This window comes from Pteropus alecto, unplaced genomic scaffold (genome assembly GCF_000325575.1).
Source record: "Pteropus alecto unplaced genomic scaffold, ASM32557v1 scaffold251, whole genome shotgun sequence".
NCBI lineage: Eukaryota > Metazoa > Chordata > Mammalia > Chiroptera > Pteropodidae > Pteropus > Pteropus alecto.
Genome location: NW_006431048.1, coordinates 4,316,418 through 4,341,474, shown reverse-complemented (window position 1 = coordinate 4,341,474; position 25,057 = coordinate 4,316,418). Strand labels below are relative to the sequence as shown.

Sequence of the window (25,057 nt, the reverse complement as noted above, 5' to 3'; positions counted from 1 at the left end):
CTAAGAAACTTCTTCCGATTTACCATTTGTTCTTCTGTTGTTTAATTCATGCACTAAAGTTTCATTTTTGAATTTCAGTGACTATATTTTTATTTTTATTTGGTTCTTTTACAGACTTCTGTTTTTCATACTATTTTTTTTCACAGCCTTCTGACCACTCCCCTCCTCCCCCTCCCCGATAATATCCTGTTCTGGTCTTGGTATTTATTCCTTTTTCTCCTTGGATTTTTTAAAAGTACTTCAAGTCATTTAGTTATCTCTGCTTCTTGAACTGCAGGCTCTTCAATTTGTTGAATTTGCTGACATTCCTTCATGGTGGTTTGTTTTTCATGGGGTCCATAACTTTTTCATTAGCATCTCTTCATCAGAGGATCACATGCCCCTGGTATGCTGGCCTCCTGCAAGTTTCAGGTTCACTGCAGCCAGGTGTCCTCCAGGTGTCACTGGAACTAGTTTTCCTGTTCATTTCTCATCTGGAGGTTCCTTCACCGTAAAAGTAGTGAATTCTAACTTGTCTGGAGTTGCCATTTTTATGGGTGATTTTTCTTGCTCTTGGCCCAAAGTGGATCTTGCTTCCTTTTCCCAGGCCAGTGGCTGGAATTTTTCTGTTTTTGGTTTTGGCAACAGGGCAGCTTTTCGCAGTGCTCTGCTTCATGCAGAGAGCCGCAGTCCAGGGCTTGGCCTTACAAGGGCCTGACGCGCATCGACCCTGTTAGAACCCTGCCCCAGCCCTTAGGACCTGACACATGGAGAGCTCTCTGCCGTGAGCTCCTGTTCACTTCTCACCTAGTCTCCTAAATCCATTCATTTGTTGGACGTTTTCCTCTTCATTTCTGGCACCTGAGAGTTCTCTAGCTCTTTCTGTATCAGCTTGATCTATAACATTCTCTTGAAGCATTATTATTTTCTGGATTTGCCTAGATCTAGTGTCTTCAAATCGAATTTACTTTTTATACACACATGCTCCCCCAGGCTCTTTAAGCATATATATTTCACTTATCTTACTGGTTCATAGTCCTTAATTTAGTAACTCCCTATACATGGCTCTAAACTGGGCCCTACAGCACAGACGCAGGGCTGGGGTGGCAGGGTTTCCTGGCATGAGACCCCCCAAACACCCCGATCTTTAGGGCATTCAGCTCTTCCAAGGGTTAAATTAAAATAACTACTCATAGGTGACATTATATACAGGGTCTGTGTGATGAAGTTGTTTTCTTCTAATTAAGAAGTGACTCTAATTTGGTTATAGTAAATTCTCTGCAGTGAAAGCTTCTCTCTGGAAAACACATTTTCTAGTTCCTAATTACTTAATAGTACTGCTCCACAGTAAAAATTTGTCTGCAGTTGACCCTTGAACAACACAGGTTTGAACTGTGCATGTCCGCTCATACACGGATCTTTTAAACAAATACATACAATACTATAAATGTATTTTCCCTTCCTTCGAGTTTTCTTAATAACATTTTATTTTCTCTAGCTTACTTTATTTTAAGAATACAGTATGTAATATAGCTAACATACAAAATATGTGTTAAACAGCTGTTTATGTTATTGGTAAGGCTTCCGGTCAACGGTAGACTATTAGTAGTTAATTTTTTTCATTTTTTAATTAAATTTATTGGGGTGACATTGTTTAATAAAATTATATAGGTTTCAAGTGTACAATCCTATTATACATCATCTGTATATTGCATTGTGTGTTCACCACCCAAAGTCAAATCTCCTTCCGTCACCATATATTTACCCACTTACCCATTTCTGCTTCCCCCCTCCTCCCATCCCTCTGGTAACCACCATGCTGTTGCCTGTGTCTATGAGTTTTTGTTTGTCTTGTTTGTTGCTTTTAATTTATATCCCACATATGAGTGAAGTTATGGTTCTCAACTTTTTCTGTCTGGCTTATTTCACTTAGCATGATATTCTCAGTGTCCATCCATGTTGTTGCAAATGACAGTATTTCATCTTTTCCTATGCCTGAGTAATATTCCATTGTATATATGAACCACAGCTTCTTTATCCAGTCGTCTATTGAAGAACAGCTTGGTTATTTCCATGTCTTGGCCACCACAAATAGTGCTGCAATGAACCAATTGGGGTGCATGTATCTTTACGGATAAATGTTTTCAAGTTTTTTGAGTAGATACCCAGAAGAGGGATTGCTGGGTCATATGGTAATTCTATTCTTAATATTTTGAGGAACCTCCAGTGGATTTACCAGTGTACATTCCCACCAGCAGTGTATGAAGGTTCCTTTTTCCCCACAACCTCTCCAACACTTTTTATTACCTGCCTTGTTGATAGTAGTCATTCCAGCAGTCGTGAAGTGGTATCTCATTGTGGTTTTGATTGACATTTCCCTAATAGCTAGTAAAGTTAAGCATTTTTTCCATATATCTATTGGCCATTGGTAAGTCTTCATAGGAGAAGTGTCTGTTCAGGTCCTCTGCCCATTTTTAATTGGATTGTTTGTTTTTTCATTGTTGAGTTGTATGAGTTGTTTATATATTTTGGATCTTAGCCCCTTATTGGAGGTGTCGTTGGCAAATATCTTCTTTTTTTTTTTTTTTTGTGTGGGTTTTTTTTTTTTTTTTTTTTTTTTTTTTTTTTTTGCTGTGCAGAAGCTTTTTAGTTTGATATAATTCCATTCTTTTTTTTTTTTCTTTTGCTTCCCTTGTCTTCAAGGTCAAATTCATAAAATCGTCTCTAAGACCAAGACCCATAAGTTTAGTAGCTATGTTTTCTTCTACACATCTTATTGTTTTAGGTCTCATATTCAGGTCCTTAATCCATTTTGAGTTCATTTTTGTGTATGTTGACAAATAGTAGTCTAGATTCATTCTTTTGCATGTGGCTTTTCAATTTTCTGAGCATCGTTTATTGAAGAGGCTTTCTTTTCTCCATTGTATGTATTCTGTTTCCTTGTCAAAAATCATTTGCTCATATATATGTGGGTAGTAGTTTTGGGGGAGTCAAAAGTTATATACAGCTCCTCTAACCCCTGCATTATTCAAGGGTCAACTGTACTTATTTCTATTTTCAGGAACGTGTGGAAAGAGTTAATTTAGCTAATTTAGCTGAGCTTTTCACAGCTTTCCTGTTTTTTTCATTGAATGACAATTATTCTGTTCGTCTCCTCCCTTTCCTCACTAACCTGATCAACCATGACAATCAACACACACACCTGAAGTCCTAAATCAAGGCCCAGAACAACACAGACGGGCGTAGCTCCTCAGAGGAAAAGAGGGAAGTGAGAGTTTGTGTGTATTTCCTTCTTTCTGGGCCTCTCCATTTGTCAAATAACCCCAGATGGGACCTCAGCTCAGTTCCTTTTTCCAGCTGGGAATGCAGTTTTCATGACCCTTCTCTTTATGAGAAAATGAGGTATGGATGAAAGTTTGGGTGGCCCAAGGCACTGGTTATAGGAATCTGACCTGTCCAAGCACAGGGTGCAAGTAAAGATCTGGAGTAAGAGGAGGGAGTGAAACAAAAGAAAGTCAAGTGGGGAAAGTTTCTAGCTGCTGCCCCTGTCTGGAGAGAACCATGGTCATTGTGGCAGTGAGGATGACTCTGTCCAGAACCAGCTCGTTGTGAGCGACTGTGGTGGATGGAGTAGGCACTGTAGGTCCCAAAAGAGAATGGAGTGGCCTCCTAGAAAGCCAAAGATTGCCACTTGTGAGGAGGAAGGGAGCCTGTCTGGACCTGCCCGTGTGCTGGCAGCAGTTAGGCAGGGTCCCCTAGCAGTTGCTAAGCCTGTTTTCTTTCCCATGCATGTGGCTTGCAGTGGATTATAAAGCCTGCGCCCAAGGCCTCTCTGTTAGTGTTTGCTTCTCATCTTTTGTTCTGAAAGAGAGGCTTCCTTAACATGTCCACAGACCTGTGCAGTCTCGATCCGCCTGCTTTCCCAGCTTCCTCTTAGCCCATTCTTGCCCTTGCTCCCTGCACTGCAGTTCCCCTGGTCTTCCTCTGTCTTTGCTTCCTCCTGCTACAGGGCTATGGCATGTGATCTCTCTGTCCAGGACACTCTTCCTTCACCCCTTTTACCTAGTGAACCCATTTGTGAAACAGTGTAAGGCCTCTATTCCTAGTTCATTGGCTATATATCAAGCAGAAACTCCTAGAACTATAATTAGGCTCTAACTTCCTCCAGGGGTTACTTGGGATCTCTACTGCAAGTTAAAAATGAGATTGCCCAATATTTCAGTAGAAAGACATGGCATTAACCTACTACTGAGGTGCAATATTTTCCTCTTTCCAATCTTCCAGATATAATTTTCCATTTGAAGATGGTTGGTGTCTAAATGATTTCTATTATATCTACAAGAGCTGATCGTGTAGCATTGTGATAGTTATAAATGAATGAAGAAACAGAAAGAACATTTCATTCCTGTTCCACTTCACATTGCTTTTCGTGCCAGCACATCCTGGTGGGCTCTGAGTAGGTTGAAATGAAGGGGTCGTGTGATCCTATGTCCTATAGCAGCAGCAGAGTTGGAGAAGCTGGCTTCATAGAGTAACTCTGCTCACGTTGCCTTCCTTCAACATTGCCTACCTTCCTCAGCCCAAAAAGCCTTCCCCTCTGTGCTGCCTGGGCTTCTCCGTGATGTTTCCCCTGAGCACAATAGCCCACTATCTCTACTTCTTCGGAATCATTTGTTCATTCCATTCATTTACAACCTGGTATATGCAATCTTGCATGTAGTTTAGGGCTTGATGTTCAGAGAATTGAGACAGTTATTTCGTTTTGTTCTCCTCACTCTGCCCATCCCAGGGGCACACAGTAGGTGCTGGGTAAATATTAATTGGTGCACGTCATACTTGGTTATTTAAAATTTAGAGACACTGATGGAAAAATGACTCTTCTCTTCTTTCTCTCTAGTTACAAGTTATTCCCAAACTGCGTCCCTTCCTTTGGGTTCCGTCATTTGCTGCCTCTCACAGACAGAGTTGACAGCTTCAATGAGGAAGTTCGGAAACAGAGGGTGTCCCGGAACCGTGATGCTCCCGAGGGGGGATTCGATGCAATACTCCAGGCGGCTGTCTGCAAGGTAACTTTCCTTTTTGGTCCTGTCTCTGCATGAGAGGTCAGGGAAGAGAGCATCAGTGGGCGTCGTGGCACTTCCTGTAGGAGATGGCAGATTTTGAGCCACCCCAGCATGTGGTTTCCTGTTCACTCTTACATCAGAAGGTGAGCTCAGCGAACCCTTGGGGAAATCAATAATTGAATCAGCTGGAGCTCAGGGACGGATCGGGATTGGTGTCTCTGTGTCAGGGTGTGGCTATGTGCAGTGAATACTGTCTTTGCCAGGAGACAGCTGTTCTGTGTTTATGCATTTGGCTTTTTTGCATCTTTGCAGGGGAAAAAAGTAAAGGTCAAGCCAAATGTATAGAAACTTGTAGAGCTTTCTGGCCTAACTTTGGTAAACCTTAAAGGTCGCTCTTTTGGAGAATTTAGCTGAAAGGGAGAAGTGCATGTCATCTTTGGTTGCATTTCTATTTGTTTTTCTCCTGCTTCTCTATGATATATGAATCCAGAGGGAAGGCGTAGACTTAGGTCAGAAATGAATTCATGCTTTGAGATGCTCCAATCTCAGTAAAATATATAGTTGGAATATGTTGGTAATAACTTATTCTTAAAATATTTTTCTACTGTCAAAACAACTCAGTGACAACAAAACATAAAAATCACTCTTGAATTCTCTATCTCAACACATACTTTTGAAATTTTTCCATAGTGTCGTCATAGAGCGTGTATAATCGGCAATGCTTTCCTGAAACTTTAGGCGAGCTCTGCAGTAGGGCAGTGGTTGGGACTCACATTCAGTGGGGGGCTGGGGAAGGATTCAGTTTAAAAAACTGCGTATCAGCTGCTACTGTTCACTTACAAGGTGATAATCACATAATTGTCCACTTACATGTTTCTGACCCTAGAGATCCTGTGTTCAGTGTGTCACACTCTCACTTTTCTTCCACGCGGTCCTTGACAGGGTGATGAGAGAGCCACAGTTGTCTTTTCTGAAATAAAAAAACAAAGTGGTAGAGAGGGATAAGGGAAAGGAAAAATGTGAAGAAAGCAGCATAGTCTCTTCTCTGCCCCATTGTGGTTCCATTAGTCACTGGGGACACCCTGGAGAGGGAGGTCTCACAGTGGCCCCCTGTCCAGGATGGCTGCAGGGCAGGCTCTTCTCAGCTGTTGGCCAGGCCAGACAGTTTGATTCAGAGGTCCCTGATGCTTTGGAGCAGTCCAGGAAAGCCAGATGGAACACAGTCGGAATATGTTTGGCTCTTAAACTTTCAAATGCATCAGAAAATAGACAGTTTATAGATTTGCTTCAGAAAGAAAAATTGTATTTTGACTGGCATTCAGACACCGATTGTGTGAGGCATCGTCTTTACAGACATTCTGCCAAGTTGTGCTTTTTGGTAGGGACGATGGTGCAGGGAAAACAGTATCCCTCTCTTCCCCATCTTGAGAATTTTGTGGATTTTCTTTTTTGCAGGGGAGGAAATCGCCTATAAGTCTTAGGAAAAAGAACTCAGTGACAGGCCTAAGCAATGTCCAGTTATATTAATTCTGTTTAATTAGGTTAATCAGAACAGCATGATTGAATGCTTGAAGCACAGTGGTCTTTGAGAAGCTATTAGATTTACTCTTGTGCCTACAGAACCTTCCTGTGCCATCCCAGACCCATGAAAATGTTTTTCCCTTTGAAAACTCAGTATTCTCAGGTGTCTTCAATTCATTGCCTGACCCTCATGTGTGAATTATTGTTGGCTGACAGGCACTCTGTTGACATTTTCTCTAATTCTCCACCACGGCCTTTGCAATAGAGGATACCTGGAAAGTTAGCAGTTGGAATTTATAGTCTGTAAGCCACCAGATTCTCTCTTCACCTTTTTTTTTTCTTTTGTGCTGTCAGTACATAGCAAGCAATTTCTTTCTCACTTGAAATCACCTATTTATAACAAATATCATCCTTCCTGGTTCACCATCATCTTAAAGTAACCAAATATAGATTATGGCCTACTTTTTGGTGAATGACTATGTGGCAATGATACTTTTAAAGAGTATTTAAGGACTTGAATAATTCTTAAGATAAATTAAGAGGGGAGTGGAAAGCAGGTGATAAAACAGTAAGAACAGTATGATTCTATTTTGCAAACAAAAAAGAAAAATATTGAAAATAAGTAGACCAAAGTGATCACAATAGTTGTCTCCAGTGATAGGATTATGTGTGTTTTTAATTTTGAGGGGTGGTTTTTAAATTTTTTTATTTACCTAAAGTAAACTCCATGTACCTATTGTCCATGTTTAGTAATTTCCACCTCATGGCCGATCGTGTTTCATTTGTTTTTCCAACTCCTTTATCCCTTGTTATTTGAAGGAAATCCCAGATATCTGTTTTAATGATAATTAGATTTCAATGATAATTAGATTTCTAAAATTTCAATGATAATTTGATTTTTATTTCAATGATAATTAGATATTAATTTCAATGGTAGATTTTTTTAAGGGTTTTTTGTTTTGTTTTGTTTTGTTTTTTAATGTCCTAAGCATCCCTTACTTTGTTTACTGAGTTTTCTGCTTCCGCCTGATTTGCCCAGATTATAGGCCCTTCCACTTAATCCTGCAAACCAAATGTGACAGCGCCAGCAGGCCTGGGACTCTGCAGTAGGAGATGAGCCTCCTGCAGGCTGGAGTGGGCTGGGCTGTCCCACTGCAGCAGCACAGGCAGCCTCCTCTCAGCCCTTGGAGATGCAGCTGATAACAGGCCTGTCTCAGTCCACAGGGGCTCTTTGTTCTGGTTTCTTTTTTACTCTAGTTTCCCTGGAATAGACTGTTGGTTATCAACTTGTGAGATTTAGGAGAATGGAATGTTCACACGGATGACCTTAAATCGCACCTCTATGGCCTGCTCAGTATTTCTTGGAAAGCTGTTCTTTGCAAACAGAAGGAAACTATCTTACTGTACCTACTTAGGATTCTATTTAGGATAAGGACCTTGCTTGTACAAGTGGAAGCTTTGTGTTGCTCTCTTTCCCCCAGCAGGTCACGTTGCTGTGGGAGGCCATCTACCAAGAATGCCTCTGTCACCAGTGCAGGCATATTTTCCCAATGTGTCATACCCAGCTGGGTTGGAATGAGGGAATGTCACCGCCCCTTAATTTCTTATCTTTACCTAGAAACCTATTATCGAACCTGTTCGCCTTGACTTTGTATTTGGCAAATGTTTGTGGTTTAATGTACACTTTTGAATCTCTAGACTGTTTTTGTCCCTGAGGTGATGTTTCCTTATTTTATCTCCTGCCCTTGAGCTGTGCTGAGGGCTTCACTGCCCTGCTCACAGGTACCTGTTCTGACAAGATGGGTGAGAACTGACTGAGTTACAACTCGCAGTTGTCAACAGGGCACAAGTGAGACTTTATCTCTCTTTATCTTCCAGTATAAACGTCTATTACCTGCCTGGAGGGTGTCTGCTCCTCTTGGCTCCTTTGGCTGACGATGGCAGGGAAGAATCATCCTGGGGAAAGTTAGGAGTCTCCTGTGATGACTGAGGCTATATATCTGTACCTGGAAAGAATGTCAGTTTTTCATTTAAAGCGATGGGCTCCTTTTAGCTTTAAGTGTCCACTTGGCAAAGAGGAAAAGAGACGAGCTATTCTCGGGCCCTCTGGCACCACTCTCTCGGGTCTCCATCCCTGGCCTTTGCATTCCAGCCACCATGACCTTGAGTCAGTTACTCTGACTCTTGTGAGGCTCTTTGCACATGCTGTTTCCTCTGCTTGGACTATTCTTCCCCTGCATTCGGCTCTTTTTTTTTTTTTTTAAATTAATGGGCTTTATTTTGTAAGAGCAGTTTTGGGTTTACAACAAAATGAGCAGAGAGTACCTAGAATTGCCATAGACCCTCTGTTGCTCCCTTCACCCCCTACACATGTAGCCTCCCCCATTATCAGTTTTCCATAACAGAGTGGTACATTGATACAATTGATGAACCTACACTGACACATCATTGATTCATGATGAACCTACAACGACACATGACATTATCTATAGTTTACATGGGGGTTCACTCATGGTGGTGTGCATCCTATGGGTTTGGACAAATATACAATGACATATATCCCTTGTTATAGTATCGTACAGAGTAGTTTCACTGCTCTGAAAATCCTCTGTGTTTTGCCTTTGCATCCCTCCCTTCTTTTTCCCTGAACTTGCTTTTCTTTTAATGTCTGATCAATGGCTACTTATGGTTCAGACCTCCTCTTACTTGCCCATGTGTCAGGGAAGCATTCCTTGATTGATTTTCCTGACTACGCCAGGCCCTTGGTCACATCTACTCCAGTTACCATTTTATTTCTGTTTGAGCCACTCCTTGAGTGATGTCTGCCTCCCCTTTGAGACAGTGAGCTCCCTGAAGGTAGGGACCCTGTCTCTTCTTACTTTATATCCCTAGCACCGAGCTCACTGCCCGGCACATAATAGGTTCTCCTTAAACATTTGGTAAACATGTTGATGGTTGTTCTCACAGAGTTTTTTATGGTTCTGAAGTTCAGGAACCCCCAGGTCCACCTGGCTCCAAGCCCATTCATCCTCCCTTTACACCAGGCTGCCTCCATGTCACAGTGCTTCACACATGTCTGTTAAAGCAGAACCACAAGTACTGTTACTTGGCGATACTTTCCAACCCAGTAAGTATTTATCAAGTACCTGGGGCTCAGTGGCAGGTATGGTGGAGAAATTAAAGAAAGATGAGAAAAAGTCTCTTTCCTCAGGGATTTGGTTTGAGCTTGCAGATCCATCAGAAATCAAATTAAACAACCTATTTGTAAACATTAGATGGAACTATATGAAATCGCTGATATTGGGCCATCAGTGATATATTTGATAGTTTCTCCTGCAAAAATAGAAAACTCATATGGTTCAGTGCTATATGTTGCAAATGTTTCCCTTCAATTCAGATTGGATTCTCCATTGCTTCTCGGCCTTTTGGCTAAGATGAAGTGCAGATTGGACTCTCCATAGAAGCAGTCCTACTGCATGAGGCTGAGGCTTGGGTTTGAGATGAATGTCTAAATCCTGAGTCACAGGCTGGGATTTCCTTTCCCCAAGGGAAGAAATACTACACTTTTGCCCTCCTGAAGTTTAACCACAGAAAATATTTTTTGAAAAGATTTTTCATTGCAAAGTATAGATGGAAGCATGAAAAACAAACTGCTAATGAGAACATGTTTATTGTTACAAGGCAACAAAAATAGACTTGAATGTCAGCATGATTGGGGGAGCCAATCACAGAGGAATCTAACCTTGTTTTTCATTATGTGCTGTGTTGGAATTCAGACTCCTCCGTCTCCAAGCTCAGATCTGGTGTGGGGACTGCCCACCAACTGGTCAGGTTGGTCCCCTTTCTCTTCTCATCTCCCCAAACTTGTTCTCTCTCTTAGTGCTTGCCTGAAAGGTTAATGTGCAGTGTTTTATTATGACTTTTGAAAATTTGTTGACTACTTACTATATGCAAGACGCCTGTTAGGTTCTGTGAGGGATGCATAGGTAAAGGGATGCATAGCCTCAGCTCCTGTCCCATGAGCATCACTCCAGTTGGAAGACAGATGCCTGTGTAACAACCTCAGGTGCCAGCAGAGTACACTGACTGTGGAAGGTCTGGCCCCTTACGATCTAGTAGTTGAATCGCAGCATTCTTGTCCTTCAGAGGGCCACCTTGGTCTCTGCCTCCCTGTGTTTGCCCTGAGGCTCTGATGCTGATGATGTTATTGATTACCATTGCCTGATGCTTTGAGAGAAAGCAAGCTCTCTGCCAGGTTTCACAGGACTTATTTTAGTTAATCCTTTGAAGGTGGTTTTACTTTCTCCTTTTGGTGAGGAAACAAGCCTAGAAGGTTTGAGTAAGTTCTCGAAGGTCTTACAGCCAGAAATGACAGGGCCAGAGATGGAACTGTACCCACCAAGGCAGAGTTCTTGATATTAGAGTGCTTGCCACAGGCAGGGAGAAGTGAGATGAGTGTGTTTCCACAGAGACCCAAGTCCTCATCTAAGGAAACATTTCAGTTTCCCACATGACCCAGTTTACTGACGTGGCACAGGACTGAATCGGTCCCAGGGGAAAATGGTTGCACATGCTCTTGATCTCTGGAGCTAAGAGTATCCTGTTTATCAGAAACAGTTATAACATGGCTCTGCCAACCCTTGAGATTCTCCAGGGAGACCACTGGTCCCATCCCAGGCCAGTGTGCTGATGGAATCCAGCCCTTTGAGCATGCTTTCCTTTGACCTTGGCTTCCCTGTCTGTGCAATGGGAACTCTGATGTCTGCCTTCTCATTCACAGTTCAGAGGGCATCTCAGAACCATGGGTTCTGCTTTCGATCTCATTCAGATAGTGCTGTGGAGATACTTTTTCAGATGGTGGATCCTATCCAGCAGTGAGGGAGCATGGGACTGGTACTTTTGAGTGACAGCTGGGCTCATGGGCCATATCAACCTTTGGCTGGAGGATCTGTTTATTTGGGTGACCATTCATTTTAATCAGACAGATTGTCCTTGAGATCAGAAAACCTAGTCATTTAAAGCTAGTGTTTCTGTCCTCACTGAAACTGTTCCCTGCATGGCTTCTTGATTGCAGGACTCCCCTGTGTTCTGAACACTGTTTACCAGAGAGAGTATTGTGAGTGTTGTCAGCCCACATTCAGGCTGGTGTCCACCTATGTTTTCTAAGGCAGCGGAGTGGGGCATCAGCTTTTCTCAGATTCCCGGGAATCGGCATTCTAGGCCCTCTCCTGCACTCTCCCTGCCTCCTGCTGGCCAAAGTCCCAGCTCCACTTTCCTCTGCAGTCAGACCACACCGAGGAGACTGTGACTGCCTCTGGGGGCTGTGCTTAAGACAGATGCTGCGAGCGAGAGAGTGGAGGGCAGTAAGTGGATGGTGCCAGGCCTGGAAGCTGCATCCTCAGGGAATGGATAAAGGTTTACCAGGAGGAGAGATACCACAGGAAGCAACGTGTGACCTGACTTCAGACATCATTATAGCGAATAGAGAGACAGACTTCTGGCTGTACCAGGGCATGTACGAGGGTAGCCACAGGGGGCATGTTTGAATTCAACATAAGAATTTTCTAACAAAGATCAGTAATAGAACAAGCTGCCAGATGTGACAGTGAGTGTATGTGGGTCTCCCTGCCCTTGATGAGGGCGGTTACCAGGTGACAGATCTCTGCATTGATTGGCGCTTGAATGAGCCAACATCTGGGGTTCTTTCCAAACTTCAGGTGCTACTATTTCCTTTGCGTCAGTTTTTCTGCCCGGTAACCACTGGTACTGTTGTTCTGCAGTAGCCCCTATAGCCTCTCTTCTGTGGTTCTCACCTTTGTACTTGGACAGCATGACCATGAACTCTCCGTGCATACTCATTTGTGTGCCAAGCACAGCTTGCTTTAGGCTGGTGCCTGGAAAGCTTTCCCTGGCTCTTAGTGGCTTCTCCATGGAGCCACCTTACCATGTGGGAAAAGTCCCCGTGGCGTGGGGCAGGCTGTTCAAGGGGACCCGGGGACAGACTGGAAGTGGATGAGGAGGGCAGAAGCCTATTCTTGGTGCCTTGAATGAGCTTCTTCCTTTGTTAGGCCTTGTAGTTCCTGAGTGTAACTCCTTCCAACCCCAGAAACCAAATTGCCCCATAGGCCAGAAGCGCATGTCCTCTAACAGAGAAACCACATCCTGACCCCCCGTCCTCGTTCCTTTCTCTCCCCAGCCCCACGTTCTCCGGGGCCAGATATTGGAGGCAAACAAGCCAGCAAGTCTGTCTTCACTCTTGGGAGGAGCCAATTTTATTGTCTCAAAGGCTGAAATGCCTGGTCTTCCATCTTCATTCTGCTTCCTTTTTTCATGGACCGCTGTATCCTCGTCACCATTTTACAGTGTCCCCCGCATGCTCCAGACTGACTTCTAGGCCCAGCTGCCCAAGTCTTCCGTCTCACTGGCTGCCCTGGCCCCTCTCCCTTCATCTGCCCTCCTGAGCTTGTATTAGACAATCCTGTCTCCCTATTACCACCCTTTCTGCAATTCTCTTTAGGTTTCTCAAATCTTAGCACATGGCAGGTGATTTAATTAAATGTTTTCACTTAAGACAGCCCCTTAATGCTTCTCACATTTATATGTTTAAAAGAAGTTTGACAGATTCCAAAGCATATTAAATAGCTGTTGGAATTGTGAGGGATGTGATTGAAGACTTGTAGACATTGTGAGAGAGGATTTTGGTAGCCGGCCCTGATTTTGTTTGTCTTCATTCACTCGTTCGTCACTGAGAGCTGAGCACGTGCCAGGGCGGTGCTCTTGTTTTTCTGGGACTGGGCCCCTTCGGGACTGGGCTTCCTCTCTTCCCCCAGCTCCAGATCTCTGCTGCTTTCCGAGGACAGAGCAGAGTTTGGGCGAATTCTCTGCTAAGTTTCTTCCCTGAGAAAGTCCTCTCTGGCTCCGGCCTTGTTTGGACTGGTTGGTTCCCCACAAAACGAGAGGATTTGCTTCCTGTGACTTGGATGGAATCAGAGATTTTGAGCTTGGCGACGGCTCCTGCAGCCAGCCACACATTACTTCTGACACATGTGTCCAGAGTCCATGGATGGCTGATTTTTACATAACATGGCCATCCAGCCACGTACATGGCTCACCTGGAGCAGCTGGAATAAATGTGGATCACAGAGCATATCACCCTGGGCTGGCAGAATACAGGCTGGTGGCCAGCAGGGAGGTGAACCTCAGGCTTTGTCTGTTTACACAAAGTGTTTAGGAAAGGCAGGGAAACCAGCAGCATGGCCTGGAGGCTTCGGCTCAGCACAGGTCATGGGAATGGATTAGAAGAGAATTAGTAGTTCAGGACTGGGTGGGTGCTGCTGGGGGAGCAGGGAAGTAAGATGAAAAAGTTGAATTCAAGGCTTCTAGACAAAGCATTTTACAGTCCTACTGTTGGGAATGGGGACGCCTGGAGGGGCAGCTGATTCAGGAAGAGGTTGAGTTCTGGGTGACAGCAGACACGTCTGGGTTTTGGCATAGATCTGGGAGTAAAGTTCAGGAGAGAGATCAAGTGGGCTGGGATGCGATCGTGAGTTTTCCGAGCAGATGCACGAACTTGGATAAATCTCTACAAAGGAGAGTGGAGTCAGCAAGCAGCCAGAGCTGCCAGGGTGGGGTGGGGGTGCGGGGGACGGCAGGGGATTTGGATGGTGCTGTGTCCCGATAGCCAAGGGCAGAAGGGCTTGAAGGAGGCCCTGGTCAGCAACAGAGAGGCCACAAGGTGAGGCCTGAGGATGACTGTGGGATTGGTGACAGAACCTCAGTGTGAGGTTTTCAACCTTGGCTGTACATTAGATGTTAGACTCACACGGGGAGCTTCAAAAACCCCAGAGACAGGGCTATAGGTCAGCCCAGTTACAGCACCTCTGGGCATTAGTATTGTTAAGGTCCCTAGAGGACCCTCAGGTGATGCTAGGACAGGGAGCCACTGTCTGTGAGGGAGAGAGACAGGGAACTGAGAACCACTGTCTGAGAGAGGAGGGCAGAGAGGAAAGGTCATGTGGAAAGCTCAGATTTTAAGAATTGAGGAGAGGAAATAGAGGCAATAAGTCTTGAGAGAAAAAGAGAGAAAGAGACAAGTCATGAGGAACTGGTGGAGTAGCTGGGACGAAAGGGTTATTAAAAGTGAGTCATTAGCAGATATTTAGGCACATGGAAAGGAAGCAGAGGAAGGACTGACTGAACAAATTCTCTAAAGAGAGTGGGATTTGGGGCTGTGTTTCCTGGCAGAGGGACGAACACTCCTTCTTTTGGGACAGAAAGATCAGAGGAGAGGCCAGAAGGTTGTCCCTTTATTTAGGAAGCATCCTAAGGCTGTGGAACCAGACACTGCAAGCAAATGGAATAGAGGAGGAGGCTGTCCTATGACCTATCTCTGTTGGTGACAAAAAAGGTGTGGTCGCCTCCTGAGCAGGTGTGAGAACTGGCAGTTTGAAGGCTGACAGACCTTATGGTGAATTTGATGCAGACTTGACCAGGGAACAAAGGGAAGTTAAGTGAGTCGCAGCTTTGGCCAGACTTGAGCCCTGTGTGTTTCCATCACTCCCACCTCTGACATTTTCGTCTGACGCCTGACTTCTATCACGTCGCATGTAAACTGGCTTTTGAAAATTTTGTCTTTACTTAATGGAGAAAAGTTTAGCCGAACAAATAGGTCTGTTTTTATTTCTCTTAAAGTAGTTTCTTTAAGAGAAACCAGAAGAGAAACATATTTAACCCCAAAATTTAGAAAATGCTATTAAGCAGAAAGGAGGTAAACATCACCCATAACCTTACAACCCAAAGATAGGATTATATGCTTCTGCATGACAGACTGAAGTCACAGATTTTCAACTCCATGGAAATAATGATGACAATAACTGTCAATTCTTGACTGTTTACTACTGTCATTTTGTGTATCATTTTGTTTAATCCTCTCAACAGCCCTATTTTATGGGTGCTATTATCTCCATCTTAGAGCTGAGAAGCTGAGACTGGGAAAGACTAGGTAACTTGCCCAAGGTCACAAGACAAATCAAGGCAAATGTGGGGCTGAAGGGAAATTTGCCAAACATCTGAGCCCAAACCCCCAACTGCTATGCAGATACTGCCACCGAACAAAGAATATGTGTAAAGGATATTCTCAGCACATTATTGGTGCTCATTCTCTTCATATAATTTACTGTATTCAAACGACTATCTGAGCAAGTCAAAACTTCTTAAAAACCAATAGCATTTGAGGTATAATTGATGTACAATAAACTACACATATCGAAAGTGCACAGTTTTAAAATTTTAACATATATACACATCCATGAGATACATATACACCACAATCAAGATAAAGAACATATCCTTCTCCCCGCAAAAGAGTATTTGTGTTCCTTTGTCGTTTCTCCCTCTTACCCCAGGCAGCCACTAATTTGTTTTTTGTCACTACACATTAGCTTGCATTTGCTAAAATTTTATAAATACAGTATATGCCCCTTTTTTGGCCTTTGCAATTCAACTGTGCTGTCAAGTGTCTCCATTCATTCCTTTCGTTACTCAGTAGTAATCCATTGTATGGATGTATCATTGTTTATCCAGCCTCCTGTCGATGGATATTTGGATTGCTTTGGATATTTGGTAGTTTTTGCCTGTTACAAATAGAACTGCTATAAATGTTCATATTCAAGTCTTTCTACAGGAGTATGCTTTTATTTCTCACAGGCCAATACCTAGGAGAAGGATGGCTGGGTCATTTTGTAGGTGTTTGTTTAATTTCTTAAGAAACTTCCAGTTTTCCAAAGTTACATATGCCATTGTACACTCCTACTGGCAGTGTATGATGATTTCATTTCTTCCACATCTCCATCAGCATTTGATGTCATTAGTCTTTTTAGTTTTTTTTAACTAAAGTGTAATTGACATAATATATTAGTTTTGGGAGTACAGTGTAATAAGTTAACATTTGTATATATTGCAAAATGATCACCACAATAAGTCCAGTCAATATCTGTTGCCATACAGTTAGGAAATTTTTTTTCTTGTAGTCACAACTTTTAAGATCCACCAGCTACTTTTAAATATGCAGTTCAGTATTATTAACTACTGTCACTGTGTTGTACCTTACATATCCATGACTTATTTATTTTATAACTGGAAGTTTGTACCTTTTGTCCCCCTTTACCCATTTCCCATTTTTAATTTTAGCTATTCTATGAGGCGTGTGGTAGAATCTCATTGCGGTTTTAATTCATGCAAGACTTTCAAACTCTTCAGTATGTTATACTTCATAGTCCCTGAACAGTTGTGGAGCTTCATGTATCAAGTAGCAAAGGAGAGAAGAAATGTAAAAGTTATTACTAGTCTTAGAGTAATAATTAGACCTTTTTTTTAAGTTCCTTTTGTGTGCTAACTACTTTTTAATACATTATGTCTAAACTTAGCATCCGCCCTGGAAAGAAGGGACATCTCCATTTTATAGATGAAAAAACTGAGGTGGAGTGAGGTTAAGTTACTGACTCAGGGTCTCACAGAGCAAAGCAAAGATTTGAACTCAGCCTCATCTGTTCCAAAGCTCGCATACTCCAGCCCCTGTGCCCTACTCCATTTGGTAGTTAACTGTTTTCTTTCTTTAAAAAACAAAACGAAACAAAACAAAAAACAGCCATTTTCTCACTATTGCCATCTGCCCCAAACATGGAACACAGAACTTAAGGCTTAAAAATAGATAGCTCTGCTGACCAGGCAAACAGTAGAAAAGTTATTTCAAATGTAAATTATCTGTGGAGTAGAATCTTGTAAAACCTTCAAGCCCCAAAGCTTGGGTGAATAAATAAGCCTGTCCTGACTCATGCTCTGAAGCCCAACTTCTGGGCCAAACCTCTGGGCCAAGTTTGTTAACATCACTTACATAACAAGGATCCACTTCAGAGAAAACAGAATTTATTATTGTTATGCTGTGCCGCTCTCCATTTGTGGGGCTCTTTCCATTTCAGATGCAACCTTTTAATTCAACAAACATTTATTTTGGTTCTGGCTGTCATTAGTTGAGAGCCTACCATGTACACTTTCATGAATTATTACATTTATTACACACACACACACACACACACATGCACACATTCCCTCCTCTCTCCCTATATGATTGGGTAGTTTAGCTTTTTGAATGAGAGACAAGTAATCTGAATCTGGCATATTGAGTCCTTACTAGTTTGGTGACCTTGGGCTAGTTACTTAATGTCTCTGAACGCCAGTCTCCTCATCTACAAGATGGCGCTACATATATATTACCTACTTCGCAAGGGTTGCAGTGAGGATTAAATAGAATAATGCAGGTGATCAATAGATGTTAAGTATTGTTATTGCTGTCTTGCTGACAATCAAAAAGCTTTCAAAGTGTTAAATAATTTGGCCAAAACTATATGGGAAATTAGGAGTAGCAACACAATTCAAATGCTCATCATCAGACACTCTGGTTCTCCGTTCTGTCTCTTTGCTGCCACTCTCCTTTAGGTCCCTGCAGGTCCCCTGAGAAGCTGGCATGGAAGAAAAGGAGACCAAAACAAATGGCAGAGCCAACATTACTTGCTTATTAAAGACAGTTTGGAAAAAATGGAAAAAAGAAAAAGATTGCCCATAATTTCAACCCCAACCCCATTATGGTGTATTTTTTTCAATCTCTCTTTTTGTCTTTTTAATAGAAAGTGATGCTTGTTTCTTACATAGTTTGCAATTACAATGCTGTATTCTTTGTTTTTTTTTTACTTGATATTATACATGTTTACACATAATTTCATACTCATATGAACATAATTTCTGATGGCCATAGAGGAGGTAGCTCCACTGACTTAATTAACTGTTCTCGGTGAGTAGGATATTTACGTCTTTCCCTGAATCACTGAGTCAAAAGATATATACTTCTATAAGAGTTTCTTTTTTGTAAAGTCAGGTTTACTGGGAGATAATTTACATAGAGTAAAATTCACTGTTTTTAGATGTAGAGACTTATAGCCACCCCCACAATTAAGATATAGATTATTTTCATCACCAGAGTGTCCTAATGTCCCTTCGTTGTTTATTCACTCCCTTTATCCTCAGACTTTGGCAACCGCCTGTCTGTTTTCTGTCCCTATATTTTTGTCTTTTCCTAAATATCATATGAATGGACTTAGTAAATTAAATACCTTTCGAGTCAGGCGTTTTTCACTTAACATGAGGCTTTTGATATTTATCCAACATGTGTATCAGTAGTTTCTTTTATTGCTGAATACTATCCTGTTGTACAGATGTACTACAACGTGTCTGTCTATCCACTACTTGACAGACATTTGGGTGGTTTCTAGTTTTTGGTGATTATGAATAGCTGCTGTAAATATTTGCATAGAGATTTTTAGGTGAGCATAAGTTTTCATTTCTCTTGGGTAAATACCAAAAAGCAGGATTGTCAGATTGATAGTAAGTATATATTTGACTTTGTAAGAATCTGCCAAAATGTTTTCTAAACTCGCCGAAACATTTTATATTCTCACCAGCAATTATGAGAGTTCTGATTATTCCACATTATTACCTGCACTTGGTATTATCAGGGTTGGTTTGCTTGCCATTGGAGTAGCTATCAAAGGGCTGTTTCATTATGGTTGTAATGTACGTTTCCTTAATGACTAGTGTTTCACGTACTGATTTCCATCCATATCTCTTTTTTGGTGAAATGTCGTTCTGAGTCTCTATCAAATTCAGTTGTTTGTTTTCTTATTATTGACTCATGAGAGTTCTTTGATATATTTTGAATATAATTCTTTTATCAGATTTTTATTTTTGCAAATATTTTCTCCCAATCTGTGCCTCATTTTCTTAATGGTATCTTTCAAAGAGCAGACATTTCTAATTTCGATGAAGTCCAGTTCATAAATTTTTATATCCTATGAATTATCTTCTCTAGGACATCTTTGCCTATACCAATGTCACAAAGCTTTCTCCGGTTTTCGCCAAAAGATTTTTAGTTTGAGGTTTGTGATCTACTTTGAGTTAGTTTTTATTTTTTGTGAGATGTACGGGTTAAACAATGTTTTTGCTTATGGATGTCTGTTGGTCTGGTACCTCCTGTTGAATTGACCATATCTCTTTCTCGTCTCTCTGTCCTGTTCCACTGGTCTATGCGTCTGTCTTCTTGTCAGTACCACACTGTCTCGATTACTGTAGCTTTATAATAAACCTCAACCTTAGATAATGAGTCTCCCTTAGATAATGAGAACACTTTGTTGTTCTTTTTCGAAATTGTTTGGCCAGTCTCCATTGTTTGTCTTTCATATAAATTTTAGAATCAGCTTGCCACTTTCTCGAAAAGATCTGGGCTTTTGATTGGGATTGTGTCAAATCTATAGATCGCTCTGAACAGAAATGACTCTCAACAGCATTGACTCTTCCTATCCACGAGAACGATCTCTCTGTCCATTTATTCAGTCTCTTGATTTTCTTTAAGGTTCTTAATGCACCTTTTTGAATTAAAGGTTGGTCTTCTACTTTTTTGTTAGGGTGTTTAGCACATTGCTGTGCCCTTCTGGATAAGAAAGCCACATTTTTCCTGCAAAAAAACTTTCTGATTTATACTCTCTTGATTATGCTCTATCTTCCAAAGATCTCACTCCCCCTCCTTCTACATTCCATGGTTTAAATTATTGCTTTATTAATTTAAGGGTTTTAAACTCTTTATCAAAGTATAATGTACATACAGATATTTATACATAAGAATGCATCTCTGTAAATTTTCGCAAAGTAGATACAAAGTAAGAAAGAGAACATTACCAGCAACCTAAAAGCTTCTTTGTGACCCCCTTCCAGTTATTATTCCCACCCCACCCCAATCCTGCCACTCGTGGGAACCGCTGTCTCAATGTCTAACACCATAAATTATGTCATGCTTAGAATTTTATCACTGTAAAGGACCTTCTAAGTTTTTCACTCCAGGTCCTGAAAATGTCCCTGGCCTCTTCATTGTGCCTTCATGAGTGCCTAGAACACCCCTACTTCCCACCCCCTTCTGCCTTCTCCCTCATTTCTTCTTCTATCTTCCTTGAAGAGTCCTCCTCATCCTTCCAGCTCCATTTAAGTTTCATCTTCCCGGAGAAGGCTTTCCTACCTCCTTCTCTCCCAGTTTCCCATGACATTGTATTTACCTTCATTAGCTAATCATGATGATTGAAGTTGTGTTTCCATTTGACTCTAGCTCTTTGAGGTCTGGAGCAAGCTGTTTTTGTAGATCTAGTGCCTTTAATGGGGTCTGGCACACAGTAGGAGCTCAGTAGTTGTATGTTGAATGAATGTTGAGAGTCAAGGAAACTGATTCCCCAAAGGTTAAGTCCCTTGCTCACAGTAGACCTCCCGGCTTTCAGTCCTTGCTGACTTCTTTTCACACCTTTTTCACTTTGACTTTCTGTGATTTATTTTTTTTTTTATTTCTATGCTGCTTTGGGAGCAAGCAAGAAAACATAGCTCTGGAAGGCTGTTTTATCCATCAATATGGTGATAAGAAAAAGAGGATGTTACCCTCAACCTCTCATCTGCCGTAACAGTGATAGCTTTTAACGTGTCAAGTCCCTGAATCCAATCTCCTATTTTCAGTATCAGATATGTACGTGTCGATAACTCTCAGCAGTGTTTAAACCCCGCATATAACTTGCTACCAGTGTGTTTGGGGATGCCCTTTCACGGTTAGTAAGATGGCTACTTGACCTCAGTTTTTGGTGCAAGGGGTCTAGATGCTCTTAACAGCTGAGTGTTTTTGTGTAGCATTGAGACCACAGTGGCTAAGTGTGAAAAATAGAGTCCTTCTCTTGTAGTACAGACTATACCGCTGTGTCTCAAACTAAAGAGTGGATACATTACATTTAGTGAAGCGTTAAAGATAGAAAAGAGGCAATCTGATTGACTTTAAACACCAAAGTGGCTCAATTAATGACTAGAGTGGTTTATACCTACCAGCATGGATGGCAGATTTTACCAAATCCTCAAAAGACAAATCTGTCTATTGGTCATTTGAGCACAATATTCTGAATGGCTCAATCTAATTGCAGGACTGGAATGTACACTTACCCATCATCTTAGACAAGACAGCCAGCCAGCTCGAATGTGTCGTGAGAGGTGGGGGTGGGATAATAGGCGGGGAAGAAGTAATAGGCGAGGCTAGAAGGAGAAGCAGCCCTCAGGTAACTGAAAGAGGAAGGGAAGAGTGTGATGGGCTGGAGGGAGAGCTCCAGGTGCCTGGGCCTATGTGAACCATGCCTGGGAAATTTGTCTCTGGGCATTTAGGGTTCCCCAGTTCAGGCTGTGTCTCTTCCTAGCTCTGTGGAATCCCTTTCCAGTGGTTTTATGAGGTCCCGGTACACACCTCCAATTCAGACCATGACCGCTGGAGGTCAGCCAGTGCCTTGTCTGATGCTCTGGGGTTGGCTTGGGCAGGGTCCAGAAAGGCTTTGCACCCATCAAACTTCCATCCCTCAGGAGAAGATCGGCTGGCGAAAGGATGCACTGCACTTGCTGGTCTTCACAACAGACGACGTGCCCCACATCGCACTAGATGGAAAACTGGGGGGCCTGGTGCAGCCACATGACGGCCAGTGCCACCTGAACGAGGCCAATGAGTACACTGCGTCCAATCAAATGGTGAGGGCTGGGGGTCCCAGTGCCACCCTGTGACTCTGCCCGTGGTCCAAGGGCTCACCTTTCTTGGGCCCTCTACTCACTAACTTTCCGTTCCATTCTTGAGATTGGATTTCGTTCTTCCATCTTCTCCAGCTGGGCTTTCAGAAATCTTCATTAACTTAAAAACACTTCTCAGGGATTTCTGTAGCTGGTTCACCTTTCTGCTATTGTGCACCTGAATGAGAGTGTTTCACTGAGGGAAGAGGATAAATCTCAAAGAGGAGAGATGATCTTACAGGGGGGCAAGGACTGTGCTCCTGCAGAGATCAAAACTGGAATGGGAATTATAGGACAAGACAAGTGGAGACAGAAATTCCCAGCTTCTGGAAATGGGCTCTCTGAGACACTGAGTTCAGCAAGGCAGACGGCATCCTGCGTGCAGTAGGAAGCCCCAAGGACCTTCCACTCCTAAGAGTCTGTAACCATGGTCATGTAAGTTAAAGGAATCTATGCAAGAATTCAAAAATATGTAATAATAAATAGACCGGTGAAATGAACTCCTACATTCCTATTACCCAGACCCAATAATTACCAAGATCTTATTACACTTATTATGCAATTAAAAAAAAAAAATCTGTGCCTCTTCCTTCCCAAATCCATTCTGGTGCCTGTCTAGAGAGGAACTCTTACTAATTTTCTTCGCTGGACAAGCTCATTTTCTCCAGTTTTAAGAAGTAGCCAGTGTCCAAGCCTTCCATATTATCTAATAATAATGGGGTCTGGAAAAAGTAATCATAGCTACAGAACCTGATAACTATAGAACTGATATGAACACCTGTACCCATCATTAGCCCATAAAATCCTTCAGGATATTGTTAAACTGCTTTTCAGCCTCCTCCTTCCCTTCCTGCTTGTGGCTCCTCCCCCTCCATGGTCCAACTTTCAGTCTACAGGCCAGCAGCCTCTTCGGCCATCCTGAGCCCTGAGCAGAGCTGAGTAGGATCTGTGGGGGACATTGGCAGGCCCAACCGTTAGTCATAGGAAAAGGAAAATAGAGCACAGAGGAAAGGTCTTGGGGAAGAGAGGAAAGGAAACAGGTACTGATGATACATAGTAGGATGTAGTGGCTGTTTGTTTTGGGGGCCTCCCTGCTTTGCCCCATCTCTGCTGAAAGGATGGAGACACAGTCCAGTATGGAAAGCCAGCACTCATCATGTCTCCATTCTGGGTTGGGAGGGGTAGAAGGCACCTACCATCTAGTTTGGTAGGTGCCAGAGGGTCCTTTTCTGCAGCATCTTCTCTACACATTTCCTCAGTTAGGAGCTGCTGGGAGCGGGGGCGCCTTGGTTATTAAGGGGCTTTAAGGGGCTGCCTGAATATATATTGGAGCCTGGTGGGTAGTATCTCAGTCTATTAGCAGTGTTACAACCTGACTTTTGCCTTGGCCTTAGGACTACCCATCCCTTGCCTTGCTTGGAGAGAAGTTGGCAGAGAACAATATCAACCTCATCTTTGCAGTGACGAAAAACCATTATACGCTCTACAAGGTATGCCTGGAGGGAGGTAGGGAGGCTGGCGGCCTGATTTTGGGGCTCATGCTGACCTTAAGGTGAATGAGAGATTAGAATGTGGGGAGGGACACAAAGGAAGGGTGGGATATTGCCCTGTCTTGATCTAGTGGAAAATACTAGCATTAAAAAAGCTCTTAAGTGTTCACCTCGCAGTGCTTACCCTTACCAGGAATTTAACATATAGTATCTAATTTTGTCCTGAGAAAACTTTGAATTGAATAATATGAATTCCTTCCACTTTTCAGATGAGGAAATGGAAACGCACAAGGGCACACTCTAATAGAGAAGGATAATATAAAATGAAAATGTGTGGAAAGAAAACCAAGGCATCAAAATAGGCTGTGTCACTAATTCCAGTATTCCAGAGCTTTTATGCCTTACTCTTGGAGTACGGGAGAATGGTGGGTTAGCCTTGGACAGAAATTCCCAAAGATATAAATGAATGTCTTGAATGAACAGAGCAATCTGTGTATGAATCCATTCTGTCTAAAAGACTATTTCTGGGTTATCCTGTGGACCACCATTATAAACTCTCTTCGTGAACATAGTCTTTCCCACAATCACAGGCAAGTCACATTTTGAACTAGGGCTCTCCTCCACGTTGCTCAAGGAGTGTGCATGGAAGCTCAACGTAAACCCCAGCTCACCTCTGACGTCCTTGGAATTGGGAGGTTATGGGAACTGCATCCCGACTTCCACAACAGCCATCTCTGGCCCCCTCTCCTTTCCGCTCTTAAATGTTCACAAAGAACCTTTGACTGATTATGTTTTTCTATTGCTCCTGCCTGAGATTATCACTGATAAAATGCCACTTATATCTTCTTGAGCTCTTTATCTTTTGTTAGTCTGAATCAATTTTAGAAGATGAAAAGAAGGGAAGAGGATTGTTTTTCTTTTTTGTTTCGTGGAAGATAGAAGGATAAAACTTATCCATGTACAGATAACATTTTCAGAGGGATCAGTCACACAGACTGTTCTGCGTGTGTTTCCAGATGCTTCAGAAGGGAAGAGGTCCACCTCAGCTTAAGCCATCCTTGCTCATAACCTTGCTCAGAGAGGAAAACGTCCAAGGCGGCCTAAGGGCAATGGGTGTTTCCAGATGTTTCTGTCACTTTAATAAGTGACATACCAAGGTGTTAATACAAATTAAAGAGGAAAGGCAACAACTTCAGGGTCGCCTGCTTTGTCTCAAGACTTCACCCAAAGATACCCAGAGGTCCCTGGGAGGGCACCATTCACATCTCCGTTCCTTGTTAGGAAAAGAGGCTGTATGTGAGCCCCTTGGGAAAATTTCCTTCCATTCCT

The 25,057-nt window shown here is 42.5% G+C and overlaps 1 protein-coding gene across 1 annotated transcript in view; it reads left to right on the top strand.

The window, feature by feature from the left end:
- Positions 1 to 25,057, top strand: part of ITGB5 (integrin subunit beta 5) — a 107,244-nt gene that overhangs the window by 32,410 nt on the left and 49,777 nt on the right. Inside the window, exons 5-7 of the mRNA XM_006905580.2 lie at positions 4,877 to 5,045; positions 22,041 to 22,202; positions 23,633 to 23,728. Coding sequence (XP_006905642.1) covers positions 4,877 to 5,045; positions 22,041 to 22,202; positions 23,633 to 23,728 — 427 coding nt within the window. The remainder of the gene's footprint in view (positions 1 to 4,876; positions 5,046 to 22,040; positions 22,203 to 23,632; positions 23,729 to 25,057) is intronic.